The 12596-nt window shown below is 42.9% G+C and overlaps 3 protein-coding genes and 1 long non-coding RNA gene across 6 annotated transcripts; 2 read left to right on the top strand and 2 right to left on the bottom strand.

The window, feature by feature from the left end:
* Positions 1–29: 29 nt before the first annotated feature.
* Positions 30–2981, top strand: LOC133900132 (nifU-like protein 2, chloroplastic). Of its 2 annotated transcripts, none has more exons than XM_062341266.1 (4): positions 30–278; positions 371–461; positions 1187–1500; positions 2483–2981. In XM_062341266.1, exons 1-4 carry the CDS (start codon positions 207–209, stop codon positions 2672–2674), a joined length of 669 nt encoding a protein of 222 aa, XP_062197250.1. In that variant the 5' UTR covers positions 30–206; the 3' UTR covers positions 2675–2981. The 2 variants fall into 2 exon arrangements, with proteins under 2 accessions (XP_062197250.1, XP_062197252.1); XM_062341268.1 differs by having other exon boundaries at positions 36–278; positions 1190–1500.
* On the bottom strand, positions 1856–2176 carry LOC133900133 (uncharacterized). Its single transcript, XR_009906514.1, has 2 exons — positions 2040–2176; positions 1856–1980 (listed from the first exon to the last, which is right to left on the bottom strand). It is a non-coding gene; the product is annotated as an uncharacterized LOC133900133 (long non-coding RNA).
* A 1749-nt stretch (positions 2982–4730) lies between the features above and the next one.
* Positions 4731–7001, top strand: LOC133900131 (short-chain dehydrogenase TIC 32, chloroplastic-like). 2 transcript variants are annotated; one of them, XM_062341265.1, is made up of 8 exons: positions 4731–4958; positions 5198–5429; positions 5539–5618; positions 5793–5925; positions 6043–6124; positions 6196–6277; positions 6373–6428; positions 6526–7001. In XM_062341265.1, the coding sequence occupies exons 1-8, from the start codon at positions 4841–4843 to the stop codon at positions 6706–6708; spliced, it is 966 nt and encodes a 321-aa protein (XP_062197249.1). In that variant the 5' UTR covers positions 4731–4840; the 3' UTR covers positions 6709–7001. The 2 variants fall into 2 exon arrangements, with proteins under 2 accessions (XP_062197249.1, XP_062197248.1); XM_062341264.1 differs by having other exon boundaries at positions 4734–4958; positions 5793–5946; positions 6046–6124.
* A 3758-nt stretch (positions 7002–10759) lies between these two features.
* LOC133900568 (uncharacterized) lies at positions 10760–11686 on the bottom strand. Its single transcript, XM_062341747.1, has one exon. The coding sequence runs from the start codon at positions 11591–11593 to the stop codon at positions 10994–10996; it is 600 nt and encodes a 199-aa protein (XP_062197731.1). The 5' UTR covers positions 11594–11686; the 3' UTR covers positions 10760–10993.
* Between the last annotated feature and the right edge of the window lie 910 nt (positions 11687–12596).

Here is a 12596-nt window from a genome sequence, read left to right as displayed (position 1 = left end):
TAAGCAGTAACTTTTCTTTTCCCTAAACAAAAAGAAAGAAAAAACGGAGAAAAAAAGGCAGAGAAGGCACACCAATCAATCAGCTAGCCACAACGAAGCGGAGCTTCCCAATTCCAACCCTCCCGGCCGAAGTCTTCGTCCCCGACCGAACACCAGCCAGCCAAGAACAGCGCGCAACGAGACAGGGCACGCTTCCTTCACCGGTGATGCAGGCGGCGGCTGTGGCGTGGGCGCCGGGCCCATCGCCATCCACCTCCTCCTCGCCTTCGTCCTTCAAGGTTGTGGTTTCGTTCCTCTCAGCCCCCTTCTCTTGAAAGGCACTTTCTTTTTTGGCTCTATCGGGCTGATGGGTTCTTGATTCGGTGCGCAGGTGGGGACTGCGTCGACGGCCGTTCCGGCTTCTTCCGCGCCGAGGCTGGTCGCCGCGTCCGCTCGCTTGGGTCGTCAGCGGCGGCGGCAAGGTGAGTCCTTTGTTGGTGTGGATGTTGGATTGGCGGCGAGTTTTCGAAAGCTTAAAACAAAAAGAATAACCTCCAGACACATCGTGGAATTTTGATGGTATAAACCTGGTAAAGAAATTCTACAATAGCATCTGCTAAGAGGAGAATTTTGTAGCTCCAAATTGTTTTGTTGTATGCCCCACCCTTCCAGTGTACAGATTAAAGGCCAGCAATTATTCTCTCAGATTGATTTCTTGCTTATGCTCTTCGGCTAGGGATAGCTAGTTTCGAGATGGTTAATCTGTTGGTACAGTGAAATATCGCAATGAATTATAGATGAAAACCGAGAATCTGGCAATTAGGGAGCGACAGAATTGAATAATAGCACACCTCATGTTCAGCACCTATCCAGAATGTTTTGTATGACTATATGATGCTCCTTGGTGGGAACTTAGTTTCATATGGTCTGCAGAGTGTGATGATCTAGCATGCAAGCATATAATATCAATTAAAAAACAAGAACAGAGTGTGATGATCTAGTATGCAAGCATATAATATCAATTAAAAAACAAGAATGTTAACTATTATGGGCCAAACCGGAGCATCTCCTAGACTACTACTAGTGTGGATTATGTTAGGTATTGGGGCATTCCAGCATATAGACCATTTGCTTGTGCTACTTTTTCATTAGAGATTTAATATGAAACTGCTGAAGTAACATAAACTTTATTTGTGTCCTGCTCTAGCAGTGGTTCAAGCTATTGCCAACCCAGACCCAGTGGTCGAGCTGCCTTTGACCGCTGAAAATGTTGAGGAAGTGTTGGATGAAGTGCGGCCGTACCTTATGGCAGATGGAGGCAATGTTGCATTGCATGAGATCGACGGCAACATAGTGAGGTTGAAGCTGCAAGGAGCATGCGGTTCATGCCCAGCTTCAGTAACAACAATGAAGATGGGCATCGAGCGACGCTTGATGGAGAAAATACCAGAGATTGTAGCAGTTGAACCCGTGGCTGATGAGGAGACTGGGCTTGAGTTGAACCAAGAGAACATTGAAAAGGTAAGTGTTCTATTGTTGGGAAAATGTTTCTGTTAGCAATGATCACTTGATGCTTACAGAATGTCAAAGCAACCCAGGCTTAATGTTAACTAATTGCCTAAAACAAGATCAATTTATTCTGACATACGGTGTTTTACGACCATTGTTGTAACTCAAATTCAGAGTTTTCTGATGCATTGTGCTTAGTAGTTTCTACAGAGCTGTGACTGCATAATGATGTTATTGTCCACCGTTTTTGCATTTAAGATCCATCTTTCAATGCTAGTTTACTGGACATAGTCATTTGTACCTGAAGGCATAGGGAAAAGGCATTATACTGCTAAAACTATTGACTTCAGTTCTTAATTAGTGGGGACAGTATAGTTAGGGATCTTTTTCAGTATAGTTAGGGATCTTTTTCAGTATAGTTGAACTATCATTGTTCTCGCTGTATTCTTTTGTAACAGCACTGATACTTTAGCTGATTTCGATAGCATGAACCTGCTACATGTATTTATATCATATACAACTAATTGCTGCGCCTCTGCCCATACACGCACTGATGCATTTAGCTTTTCTGTCCTTTTCGGATTGTTCAGTATGTGAATTAACATCCTTTCCGCGGTCAAACTATTGTACATCGGTACATCCTGATTTGACAGAGAGGAAGTGACGTTAATCAATGCTACTAGTACTATTTAGTAGGAAATTTTGTTCGCCGATACGCACAGTGGTATCATTCATAGCTCGGTTTTGTGCTTTTAAGACATTCCCAAGTTTATTTCCTGCAAAATGAAAGCAGTCGAGAAGGATATGGGGACCAACAATCAAATGATATGCTGCTATCTTTGTATATGATCTTAACCGTCTGACCTTTTTGAAAAGTAGCCTTGAAGATGTATACTTGCAGTCCTTTTGTTCAGTGCATAACATAGTATCTTTTCATAAATAAAATATTGAGATAGAAACTGGAGCATTGCTAACTTGTTTTCACCCATATCAGGTACTCGACGAGATCAGGCCTTACCTTGCTGGCACAGGTGGTGGTGAGCTCGAGTTTGTTTCGATTGAGGAACCTATTGTGAAAGTTCGGCTTACTGGTCCAGCTGCTGGTGTGATGACTGTCCGAGTAGCGCTGACTCAGAAGCTCCGAGAAAAAATCCCTAAAATCGCAGCTGTGCAGCTACTGTCGTAAGCCTAGAACATTTAGAAGTCAGCCGCCACAATCTACAATGTACATGTGCAACTTCAATTATCTTATTGTGTAATGTGTAGCCTCTTGAGTTGTATTTGGCTCCACTTCAACTATAACTGTGATGATCAATACGGAATGTTGTAAGGGTGATCTTGCCAAATTTATTAGAGTTTTGGTTTCTATCTGTACAATCTGTACTCTCTCATTTGTTTTTGTTATAAACATGGGAAGAAACTAAAACATGGAGGTAACAGCGAGGTTAGCTCTTCTCCTATTGTAACATGCAAGTTCTCTGAATGTTCTCAAATTCGCTTGATCTTTTTTCTACTGGTTTGAACTTGGAGCTGTGCTGCATCATCGTCATGCAGTGCTTGATAGTTTTGTTTAAGAATAATAGAGACATCGCAACAGCGATACTAAGGTGCCAAGTTTACTGAAACCAAAGTCAGGCAAACCGTTAAGTTCGATACAGTTTTGTGACCAAAAGGCCTACAGCTAGCACGGTTTTAACATCTTACATTTGATGCTACTCTTCCACTGCCTCCAGCAGCTCCATTTCTTCTGTCATTGTATCTTCAGAGGAGCTTATGTTCTCCAGGAATGTAAAACATGCCTCCATCTTTTGTAACATAGTATCCTTGTAAATTGGTAGCGAACTCTTTTATGCCCTCAGGATAGTACTGAATGTTTTTTTTATTACTGATCAACAACTTAGCTACAGTTTCATTATCACTTGCTCACTGCATAATATAATACTGATGATGATTTTTAAGCTAAGGTAGTTAGTCATATCTTTCACTGTAGCTTCTTCTCAGAAAGGAAGATGAAGTGTTGCCATATGGTAAGATTCTATATATAGAAGCTGGAATTGGACTAGCAAGCAGAAACCACTTTTCACTAGCTTCTCCCATAATCTAGCTTCTATATAAGCAGAAGCTATGCCATAACGGCTGCAATGTAAAATCCTTGAAGCGAAACTCGCTACATTCATGTGCTCTTTAAATAGTGAATAAATCCGGTGTATGCCAACGGAGAAGTTCCTAATTCACCATTTGCCATTGGATGAGTCTACTTTCACTCCATGCCATCCAGATTCAAATACTCTATTTCCTACCATTGCCAGCTAGAATGGAGTGAAAGTTTTTTAAGCCAACTTTGAAATTTGGATGGTACAGAGTGAAATCCCACTCATTCGATGGCAAGTCATGTAACTGGAGCTTACTTATGGCATATAAAAATTATTCTTAAGTTGTATGTTGGTAAATGCGCTACGGTCAGTATTTTAAATTTCGCCCCAGCTTGTGTTGGTTGATTTGGTTGTTTGCATCCCTATTAGGCTTTACTTGAGTCGATTGTTGGTATATAAATCAGCCCTAGTCGGTTGTCTAGAAATTAATAATTGAGTTCAGCTAAGTCTATTTGGGTCTGTTAGTTGTAATTCAATCTTAATCCCTGTAGTTAAGTCAGGCTAAGTCTATTTGAGACCATTGGTTGTGATTCAACTTCAATCTGAATCCATTAAATAAAGGCTAGAAGTATTTTTCTTTTTACGAGATTTTAGATATTTTTTCCTGACCGTGTAGAGTCGGTTATCTTCTGGCATCGATTTCAGCCATTTGACCTACAGAGTTTTCAGAGGACGTGGCACACTCCTAGCAGCTCTAGAGGAATTAATTGCAGTAAGCAAGTTACTATCTTAGATCATAAATACATATCATTTTGGATAAAATACAGTTTCCAATACATAATTTTGATCACTATTTTTTATTAGAATATATTTATAAAATCTATTAAATTTGTGATATTATAAAAAAATTTCCAAGACAAATATTATTTATGATTTTAATATTTTTAAATTAAACTTTTTAAAAACTATTGTTAGTCAAAGTTTTAAAATTTTAACTAAACATTTTTCAAAACGACGTGCATTTATGACCAAGCGAGTATCTAAAGAAATCAGTAAGGATGATGCAGGATTAAATGTGCTAGGTGCGTTCGTCCGGTGCGGTGTTTGATTGGGCCGTAGGAGACTGTAGTCGCTGGGCGACCGGCACTCCACAGTCGACACGTCGACAGTACTCACCAGTCACTACTGGCTGCATCTGTCTCCCTCCACGTCTGCGCGCAGATGGATTGATTGCCGGTGGCTAGCGAAGGAGGACGGTGATGTGGCTCTGGGGCTGGCCTTGGGGACGGCGAGGCCCGTCCGGCTTCGGCGCGGCGTCCACCGCCGAGGAGGCCACCGCCGGCGTCGACGCCAGCCATCTCACGGCCATCGTCACAGGTCAGTTAGACCTCGGTGCTGTTCTTATTCTTTCTGTGCCCGTGCAGCAGTGCTGTGCCCCCTTTGCTCAGTCAGGCAGGACTGCAGGAGGACTAGGAAAATATTGCAGCCAAATTTATTTTTAAACCAACGGTTTCTACAGTTTGGCCGTAGCAATTGTCAGCTAAATCTGTAAAGCATCAGTTTTTCTTCCTTTTAGTTTCACAAAAAAAAATCGGGTTTCGTTTGGTTAAACACAGGAGCAACAAATGGCATCGGAAAGGAGACAGCAAGAGTCCTTGCACTGAGGGGAGCAAAAGTGATCATACCAGCAAGGACACTGGAGAGTGGCATGAAGGTGAAAGAGAGCCTTGCAGATCAGATCCCAAGGTCCAAGCTGCACGTCATGGAGATGGACCTGAGCTCCCTCAGCTCCGTCCGCAGCTTCGCGCGGTCCTTCAACTCATCTCACAAGCATCTGAACATCCTCATGTATGCATCATCATCTCTGAACCATTGGAAATGTTGAGACGAAGCACGGTTTGTGTACTACTGATCCACCGCCACTGACATGGTAAATCTGCATCATATTTCTCTGAAGAAACAATGCAGGGATTATGGGCTGCCCCTTCCAGCAGTCTAAGGATGGGATGGAGCTGCAATTCGCGACGAACCATGTCGGTGAGTGCGATACTGCTCATTCATGTGAACAGAAGCTTGCCCTTCCCTGTCAAGTATAGTCTCAGTGGATCTGCTATGCTGGTTTGGATTCAAATGTTGTGGTTTGGCACTCTATCAGAAGCAAATGCTCAATTGATTAAGCAAAGCACCTACTGAACTCGACCTTACGAGCAGGCCATTTCTTGCTGACGAATCTCCTGCTCGACAAGATGAAATCAACTGCCAGAGAGACCGGTGTGCAAGGCAGGATCATAAACGTATCTTCTTCCGCGCATAAAAGAAGTGATGGTTCATGCTTTGAGCTGGAGAAGCTAAACGATAAGGATAGGTTGGCAGTACGTTGTTCCTTGATGATTGTTAATTTAATATACATGAACTCAACAAAAGAAGCTGAATTTATTATTTTCTCGTACTAGGAAATTTATAGGTATTGGCCGTTCATTGCATATTCACATTCCAAATTGGCAAATATTCTCCACGCAAATGAGCTATCCAGGCGTTTTCAGGTGTGCAATCTCTTTCTGTTCATTGCGCATTCACATGCTCAGAAACTTACACATGCTTGGTGCCATTTCAGGAAGAAGGATGTAACCTCACTGCAAATTCCCTGCATCCTGGATTAATCCCGACTAACATTGCCCGCTACGTCGTAACAAACAGTAATACCATTGCAAGCTCAACAAGAAGATTCAGAAAAAACTAATCTTGTTCTCTCTTTTTTTTCAATCAACAAATATAACTAAATACTTGGCAGGTGTGCTGGTTTCAATCCTCTCTGTGGCAAAGCCTTTTCTGAAGGGCATGCCCCAGGTTACTGAATCGTAGTACCTAGCTAACTCACTACAAATTCCAGAATAGTCGGTATCATAAGAAGGGACTCATCTGACATGATGAACATGATTTGTAGGGAGCCGCGACTACTTGCTACCTGGCGTTGCACCCCGATCTGAAAGATGTGTCTGGCAAATACTTTGCGGATTGCAACGAAGCGACCCCGACTGCCGTCGCAAGAGATGCAGAGCTGGCGAAGAGGCTATGGTCGTTCAGTGAAGAACTTGTAAGGATCAATGAAGGGAGAAGACCCAAATGATATGATCCAATCTTATCCGTATGTGATGTGGCTGTGAGTCTTGAGAGTGCCAGTGTTCCAATTTCTTTTTCCAAAGGAAAAAAGATATGTTGTTCATGTGTTGTCAGACAGTGGCGTAAGATGCCCTCATGTCTAGAACTGAAAACCAAGAGGTCGTACCACATTGAAAGGCACAAATGCACAAACCGGTACAAAACCTTGGATCTGGTCAATCTGGTTTCTTCATGTGTGTTTGGATGCCAGAATTCGCTCTAACTTGGTCTGATAGCTACATATAATCTTGAAAAGTTTCATTTGCAATTCGTTTCAACGGGTGTAAATATATGATCTCATTCTGGTTAGAGAGTGAAGTTTGAATCGAACTTCACTCTGCAGTCTGACTTAACGGATGCAGACTCTGTATCAACTTATACATGCGAACTTATTTGTCAGTATTAAAAAATTATCTTTATGCGAACAATCAATCATAATCTCAACTATTGTTTCTGCTCATGTGAAAGGAGTAAGATCTAGGGAGTTAGCTGAAGATGCTCTTCGACGATCGGATCCAAAAATATGAATATCAAAAGATTTTGCATCCGTGCAGCTTGGCCCAATTCCATGCACCTTTACAATCACGCCTGTAGTGTCATGTGAGAAGCAAAAATCTGTCCAAATATGTTCCTAAGTAATCTCTAGATGTTTGTGATTAAATTGAATCAATCAATTCTTGTCATACATGTGATCGATAATCCAATTCATTTACAATAGCTGTTGTTGAGATGAAGATATGGCATCCGAAGTGAAATGTCTTTTCTTTTTAATTAAGCAAGATCTTATTAGTAAGAGAAGTCTAATTCGACCTTGAAGTGGAGGTCACATCGGTTCATGCTGTATAAGTATTAATGTTCGGCGTTTTTGAAGTAATGACATGTATGTGACATTTCCGGATGTAGGAAGAATGTTTTTATACTATATGTGTTTCCGATGTACTTTAGTACTTAAAAATATACTTGTGCAAGTGGTAATACTTCCAAGAATGTCTAAGCGAGGTTCTTTCGTCACCTTTGGTAAAAAGCAAGTAACATAGGGGTGTATTTATTGCTATGTTTATATTCATATCTTACTCTCTTTGCAAATGAATTGAAGCATCTAATATTTTCTAATTTATTTAAATCATGGATGATATTACATTTTGATGAATTAAATCCGTGCCATTTCACTGACTTCGATTATATCGTTGGTGTCATGAATTAGTAGTGATGTTACTCGTTATAAAGAGTTATCAAAAGAAAATTAAGAATTGACATCAATTCACATGTATACATATGCATTTATGTATTTTATATGGTGATAAAGACCGATCACTACCATTATGCGTGACTTGTACCGGTATATGGAGTTGCATGAGTGACTGGCATCTATTCAGTGCAAAACTCTCAAATTGAGTAACATCATGGCATTCAAACATTTATATAATATTTGAAGAATATAAAATCCTAGAGTATTTAATGCAATGATATATGGGAGACCGTGTTGGAGATTATTGTTGTTGTTCTATTGACGAATATTATGTCATGTGGAAGGATACTCCCTTTAAATTCATATGTTTTGGCTTTTTATTGTGAGAAAAACGGTTGTTTCTGAAATACTCTTTAACTAAGTGAGATATATTTATATACATAAACGTTATTTGCTGAGCTTATCTCATTCTTGTTAATTCTCTTACAGGTACGCCTAAGCTCTTGATGTGCATTTTGAGCACGGAACTTGGTAGCTGCACGCACTATCTCATCACAATGTTAATAACCCAACTCATCTTTGAAACTCTGTTTTTGGTAGTATATCGTTGGTGCTGTAATAAGTTTTGCGTTCGAAGAAGAAGTAATCTTGTATATGCTGTAGAAACAAGTATGTTATTGTTGCATCGTGAGGATCTTTATACGTCGTTTATATCTTATATGGTTTTTTTATTATGTTGTCAATTACACCGTAACTATAGAGGAGATGTTGTAATTTTTTTAATTATTTAGTTGATATTTGCTTAGTCGTAAAGTAAGACGTTACATTATTCCCTGATACTTTCTCTTGCACGTTTGATTTTTCCTTTAACCTTTTCTCATCTTCGGGATATGGAAGCACAACGCATCGGAAGTAAATGCACGGTGTCATAGCTTTGTGCCTTTAATTTGCTTCTCAGGGCAAACTATTCAGCTCCTTCTACAATAGATTGGGCTTCGTCGTAGCATTGGTGCATTATTAACCATCTGGAAGATCTATCACCACGGAAAAACCGGAGGCAACCATCTTTCTTCGTTTTTCAGAGGCATTGGAAGCGACAGGCCAGATTTCTAAGGTTACTGTGAAGCATGTAAAGAGGGAGCATAATTTGATAGCGCACTCGCTTGCACAGCAAGCGAAACATTTATATCGTGCAATTTGATGTGGTCCGTCACCGGTGTGTGTCGAGCAATTAGTTACTCATGATTATAATCTAACTTTAAGTAACTAATAAAGCCTGCTTCAGCGGAGCCCTTAAAAGCGATCGGCTTCCCTGTGCTGCACTGTAACACCTGAATTTGAGGCTTTTGTATTACTGTGTATCACTCCAGCGGAGCCTTTTTCTACCGCTACAGGGATACAGACACAACTTTTTTGCGAGACGGGAGCAGCAAATTTGCGGGAGCTCGACAGCTCCTGTATCACTGTTTACAGAGTATACATGTGTATTCGTAGAGAGGAGGAGAGTAATGAAAGATAGGAAATAAGGTAATTGCTGAAGATGTAAAAAAAATAAAAAAAACTATAATAGTATTAGAAAATATTATAATAATATTATAGGAGATGGATTTTTAAATATCTACTGAAGATTGCCTAAAGGGTTCTCTTTATTCGCAAAAAATTAATCATCTAGGTCGTTGGCAGGTGCCCGTGTATGCGTGAGTGCGTGACTGTAAAGAGACCTGTATCCTCAAAAGTTGTTGGCTAGTCGGGCTGCGGAGTATGATCATGGTGGATTGTCACGGACGTGGCCTACTGGACCGCGTCTTCGAGCTGGATCAGTGGGCTGTCTCTAGGCCCAGTGCAATGGCGAGGAGCGGCACAGTAAAAGGAAACGAAGCAGCCATCGACGGGGCATCGACGAACAGAACACGGCAATGGCATCCTCTTCCTTCCCCGTACTGTCTCCTTCCCAAATCTGAAGAATTGAGAAGAATCGGTTCCTCCTTCCTAAATCCGATCCACCATGATCATACATTGCTACTTCTAGTCTATTCTTTCTATTCTCCCAGTTTTATCCCCGAAATACTCGTATCTAGTGTTTAGACTATATATAACGGTTTTTCTTTAGAATCCAGAATCCCTTCACGAAAGGATTTTTATTTTTTTAGCGTTCTAATGATTTTCTTTCATGATTTTCATCACTAAAGTATTTCCAAGATCATTCCCTTCAAAATGTGATTCTCTCTCATTTTTCTTTACGAATCTCTTCGAAAGGAAGCCGTTGGAGATGAGAGAAAATAAAGAGAATAAGAACAGAGAGCGGAATGGAACGAAATTAAGAAAATATAGTTGAAGATGATCTAAAAGTTGGAATATATTTTCGTATTTGTGATGATTTTTTGGGATCCGATCGGGTCTATAACATGGATCGACTCAGAGGAACAGACCGAACCTGACACGAACGGTAAGTCCAAAACCCCACTGGTATGAACCCCGAACGCGTGTGCGCACTAGCTGTTAAATTACTCCGAAGTTTCGTGCTGCTAAATCACTTGTCAGCAACCGGAAAAGAGAAATCGAACTGCAGGCCGCCCTCGCTTCGTGATATTTAAGTTACTCAAATCGCAGTGCTCGATCGATCCATGGAGGCTCCTGTGGGCACGGGTATCGCCGCCGGCGTCCGCCCGGCGAGCACCTTCGGCGTTTTGGTGGGCGGTGGCTGCCGTGACTGTGTGGGCAGCACGTCTGCAGATAAACTCGACTAAAACGACAGTTTTGTGATCCTGCCATTCCTGCGTGCTCGTCGTTGTCATCTTTCGTTCTTTTTTCGAAGTAAGAGCGTATGGTCTTTTGGCTGAATTTGTGTTAATTGCATAATCCTTTAACTGACGTGTGAAATTATCAACGAGGAACTGTTTTGTACACAAAATTGCGCGCGCACAAATAGTCTCCAGCCAAGCAGTACATGATCTAGCTGGGCCTCAATGTCTCAGCACACTGACACACACGCACACACCTCTTTCTCTTCAACAATGGCGGCATGGGCGCACGGCATAGCTGCTTGGTTCTCTTGCCTGATGTCTCAGAAGAACCAGCCAGTGGCAGCCTCCACCTCCCTCGCCTCGGCGAACTTACCACTCCTCCCGGACGATAGCGACAGGCACGACGACGAGGAGCTCGACGCCGACCGCCGCAGTCGGCCCTGCGCCGGCGCGCCGTCCGACCCGAAGCTGCTGCTGGACGAGCTCGATGTCCCTGACCGGCGGCCTGAGCCACCACCCTTCTTGCCGTCCCGGTCCCTCCTCAGGAACACGGGGAGCGGGAAGCATCTGTACGCTGGCACCGCCGCCGCCTCCCCCTCGGCTTCGACGCCGGCGCCATAGGCAGGAGCAGCAGCCGCGCGAGGCGCGACGTCGAGGAAGGCGGTCGGCCGGTGCTGGCGGCGCCGGGACGGCGACACCGACGCCGAGCGCGCGGAGTAGTAGGAGACGCGTGGGGAGTGGTACGGCGAGGGCGCCATTGAGGGGGGAGGCGTCAGCTTCGGCGCCACCGCCGCCTTGGAGATGGAGGAGGAGTAGGACGACGGCACGCTGGCGCTGCTGCTCCTGGCGTGCTTCGGCGTCCCCGGGCAGATCTCCCACTTGAACGGTATCGACCCTGGCCTCCTGCAAGAGTCATCCATTTCTTCAGTTCTTGTTCTTGCAGCAAAACTCTCTCTCTCTCTCTCTCTCTCTCTCTCTCTCTCTCTCTCTCTCTCTCTCTCTCTCCTCTTCTCTTCTCTCTCTACTGATCATGCATGTCATTCATTTATAGAGGTCATTGTGGTGAGCTATGATTCAGGAGTGATTGGAGGGGAGATGGATAGGAGAAAGTGGTCTGAGAGTCATCTGAACTTTTTAGTGCGGCGGTCAGCTGCTGTTGAGAATTGGGGAGTACCGGCCGGCGGTTTGGCACTGAGTGGAACTAAGTGGCAGGTTAACTGAATTTCGTGGGCATCCATGTTCTGCTTGACTTCGTGTATCGGTACCAGAAAAGATCACAAGATGAGCTTGATTATTTTTTGGAGGATTCAGCAGATCGACAAACACATTCAGCTTGGCGTGGATTGGGGCGGCGTACGTGTTTGACTAACGAAGGCAAAGCAGGCACGTCGAAGTGCTCGGTTTTTCACCGGTCGATTGGTCGCTGGTTTCGTCATGGGTTGTTCTTTGTTCAGACTGGTGTTGCTTGTCGCCCAGTGGTCTGCGCGGGATTTTACCTGTAAAAAAAAAGGGGGCAAACACGACTTGTGTAAACGTGTCGGACGGTGTTTTAAGCCCAACTTGATGTCGGAAACAACATGTCCAGCCTTTAGGGCAAGCACATTTGTATGCGTCAGTCTAGAGATCGTTATTTCATAGGGAAATAGTCTTATAAGCTAAAATTTAAAACTATGAGATTATTTTTATATTATAGTACGAGTTGTTATTACTATGTTTATCAGCATACGAGTTTCACCTCCGTCAAGTGGTATGGTACTAAACGACATATGCGGAACGAACTCGCACAACTGCGGGTCCAACAGCTCAAGCATTGGTCCACGGCCTTGTGTTCTTGACCTAGCTTTTCGCTCACTTGCAAATATAATGAAGCTACCAGGCAGTTAGGCATGTATGCAGTTAGGCATGTATGCAGGGGGGTGGTGT

This window comes from Phragmites australis, chromosome 19 (assembly GCF_958298935.1).
Source record: "Phragmites australis chromosome 19, lpPhrAust1.1, whole genome shotgun sequence".
NCBI lineage: Eukaryota > Viridiplantae > Streptophyta > Magnoliopsida > Poales > Poaceae > Phragmites > Phragmites australis.
Note: the sequence above shows the minus strand (reverse complement) of the source record. Positions and strands in the feature narration are given on the sequence as shown.

Coding starts and splice junctions, on each gene's coding strand:
- LOC133900132 (XM_062341266.1), top strand. CDS start 207: ATGCAGGCGGCGGCTGTGGCGTGGGCGCCGGGCCCATCGCCATCCACC. Junction 279..370: donor CCTCGCCTTCGTCCTTCAAG/GTTGTGGTTTCG, acceptor TTCGGTGCGCAG/GTGGGGACTGCGTCGACGGC. Junction 1,501..2,482: donor ACCAAGAGAACATTGAAAAG/GTAAGTGTTCTA, acceptor CACCCATATCAG/GTACTCGACGAGATCAGGCC.
- LOC133900131 (XM_062341264.1), top strand. CDS start 4,841: ATGTGGCTCTGGGGCTGGCCTTGGGGACGGCGAGGCCCGTCCGGCTTC. Junction 5,430..5,538: donor AAGCATCTGAACATCCTCAT/GTATGCATCATC, acceptor ATTTCTCTGAAG/AAACAATGCAGGGATTATGG. Junction 6,429..6,525: donor TTCTGAAGGGCATGCCCCAG/GTTACTGAATCG, acceptor CATGATTTGTAG/GGAGCCGCGACTACTTGCTA.
- LOC133900568 (XM_062341747.1), bottom strand. CDS start 11,593: ATGGATGACTCTTGCAGGAGGCCAGGGTCGATACCGTTCAAGTGGGAG.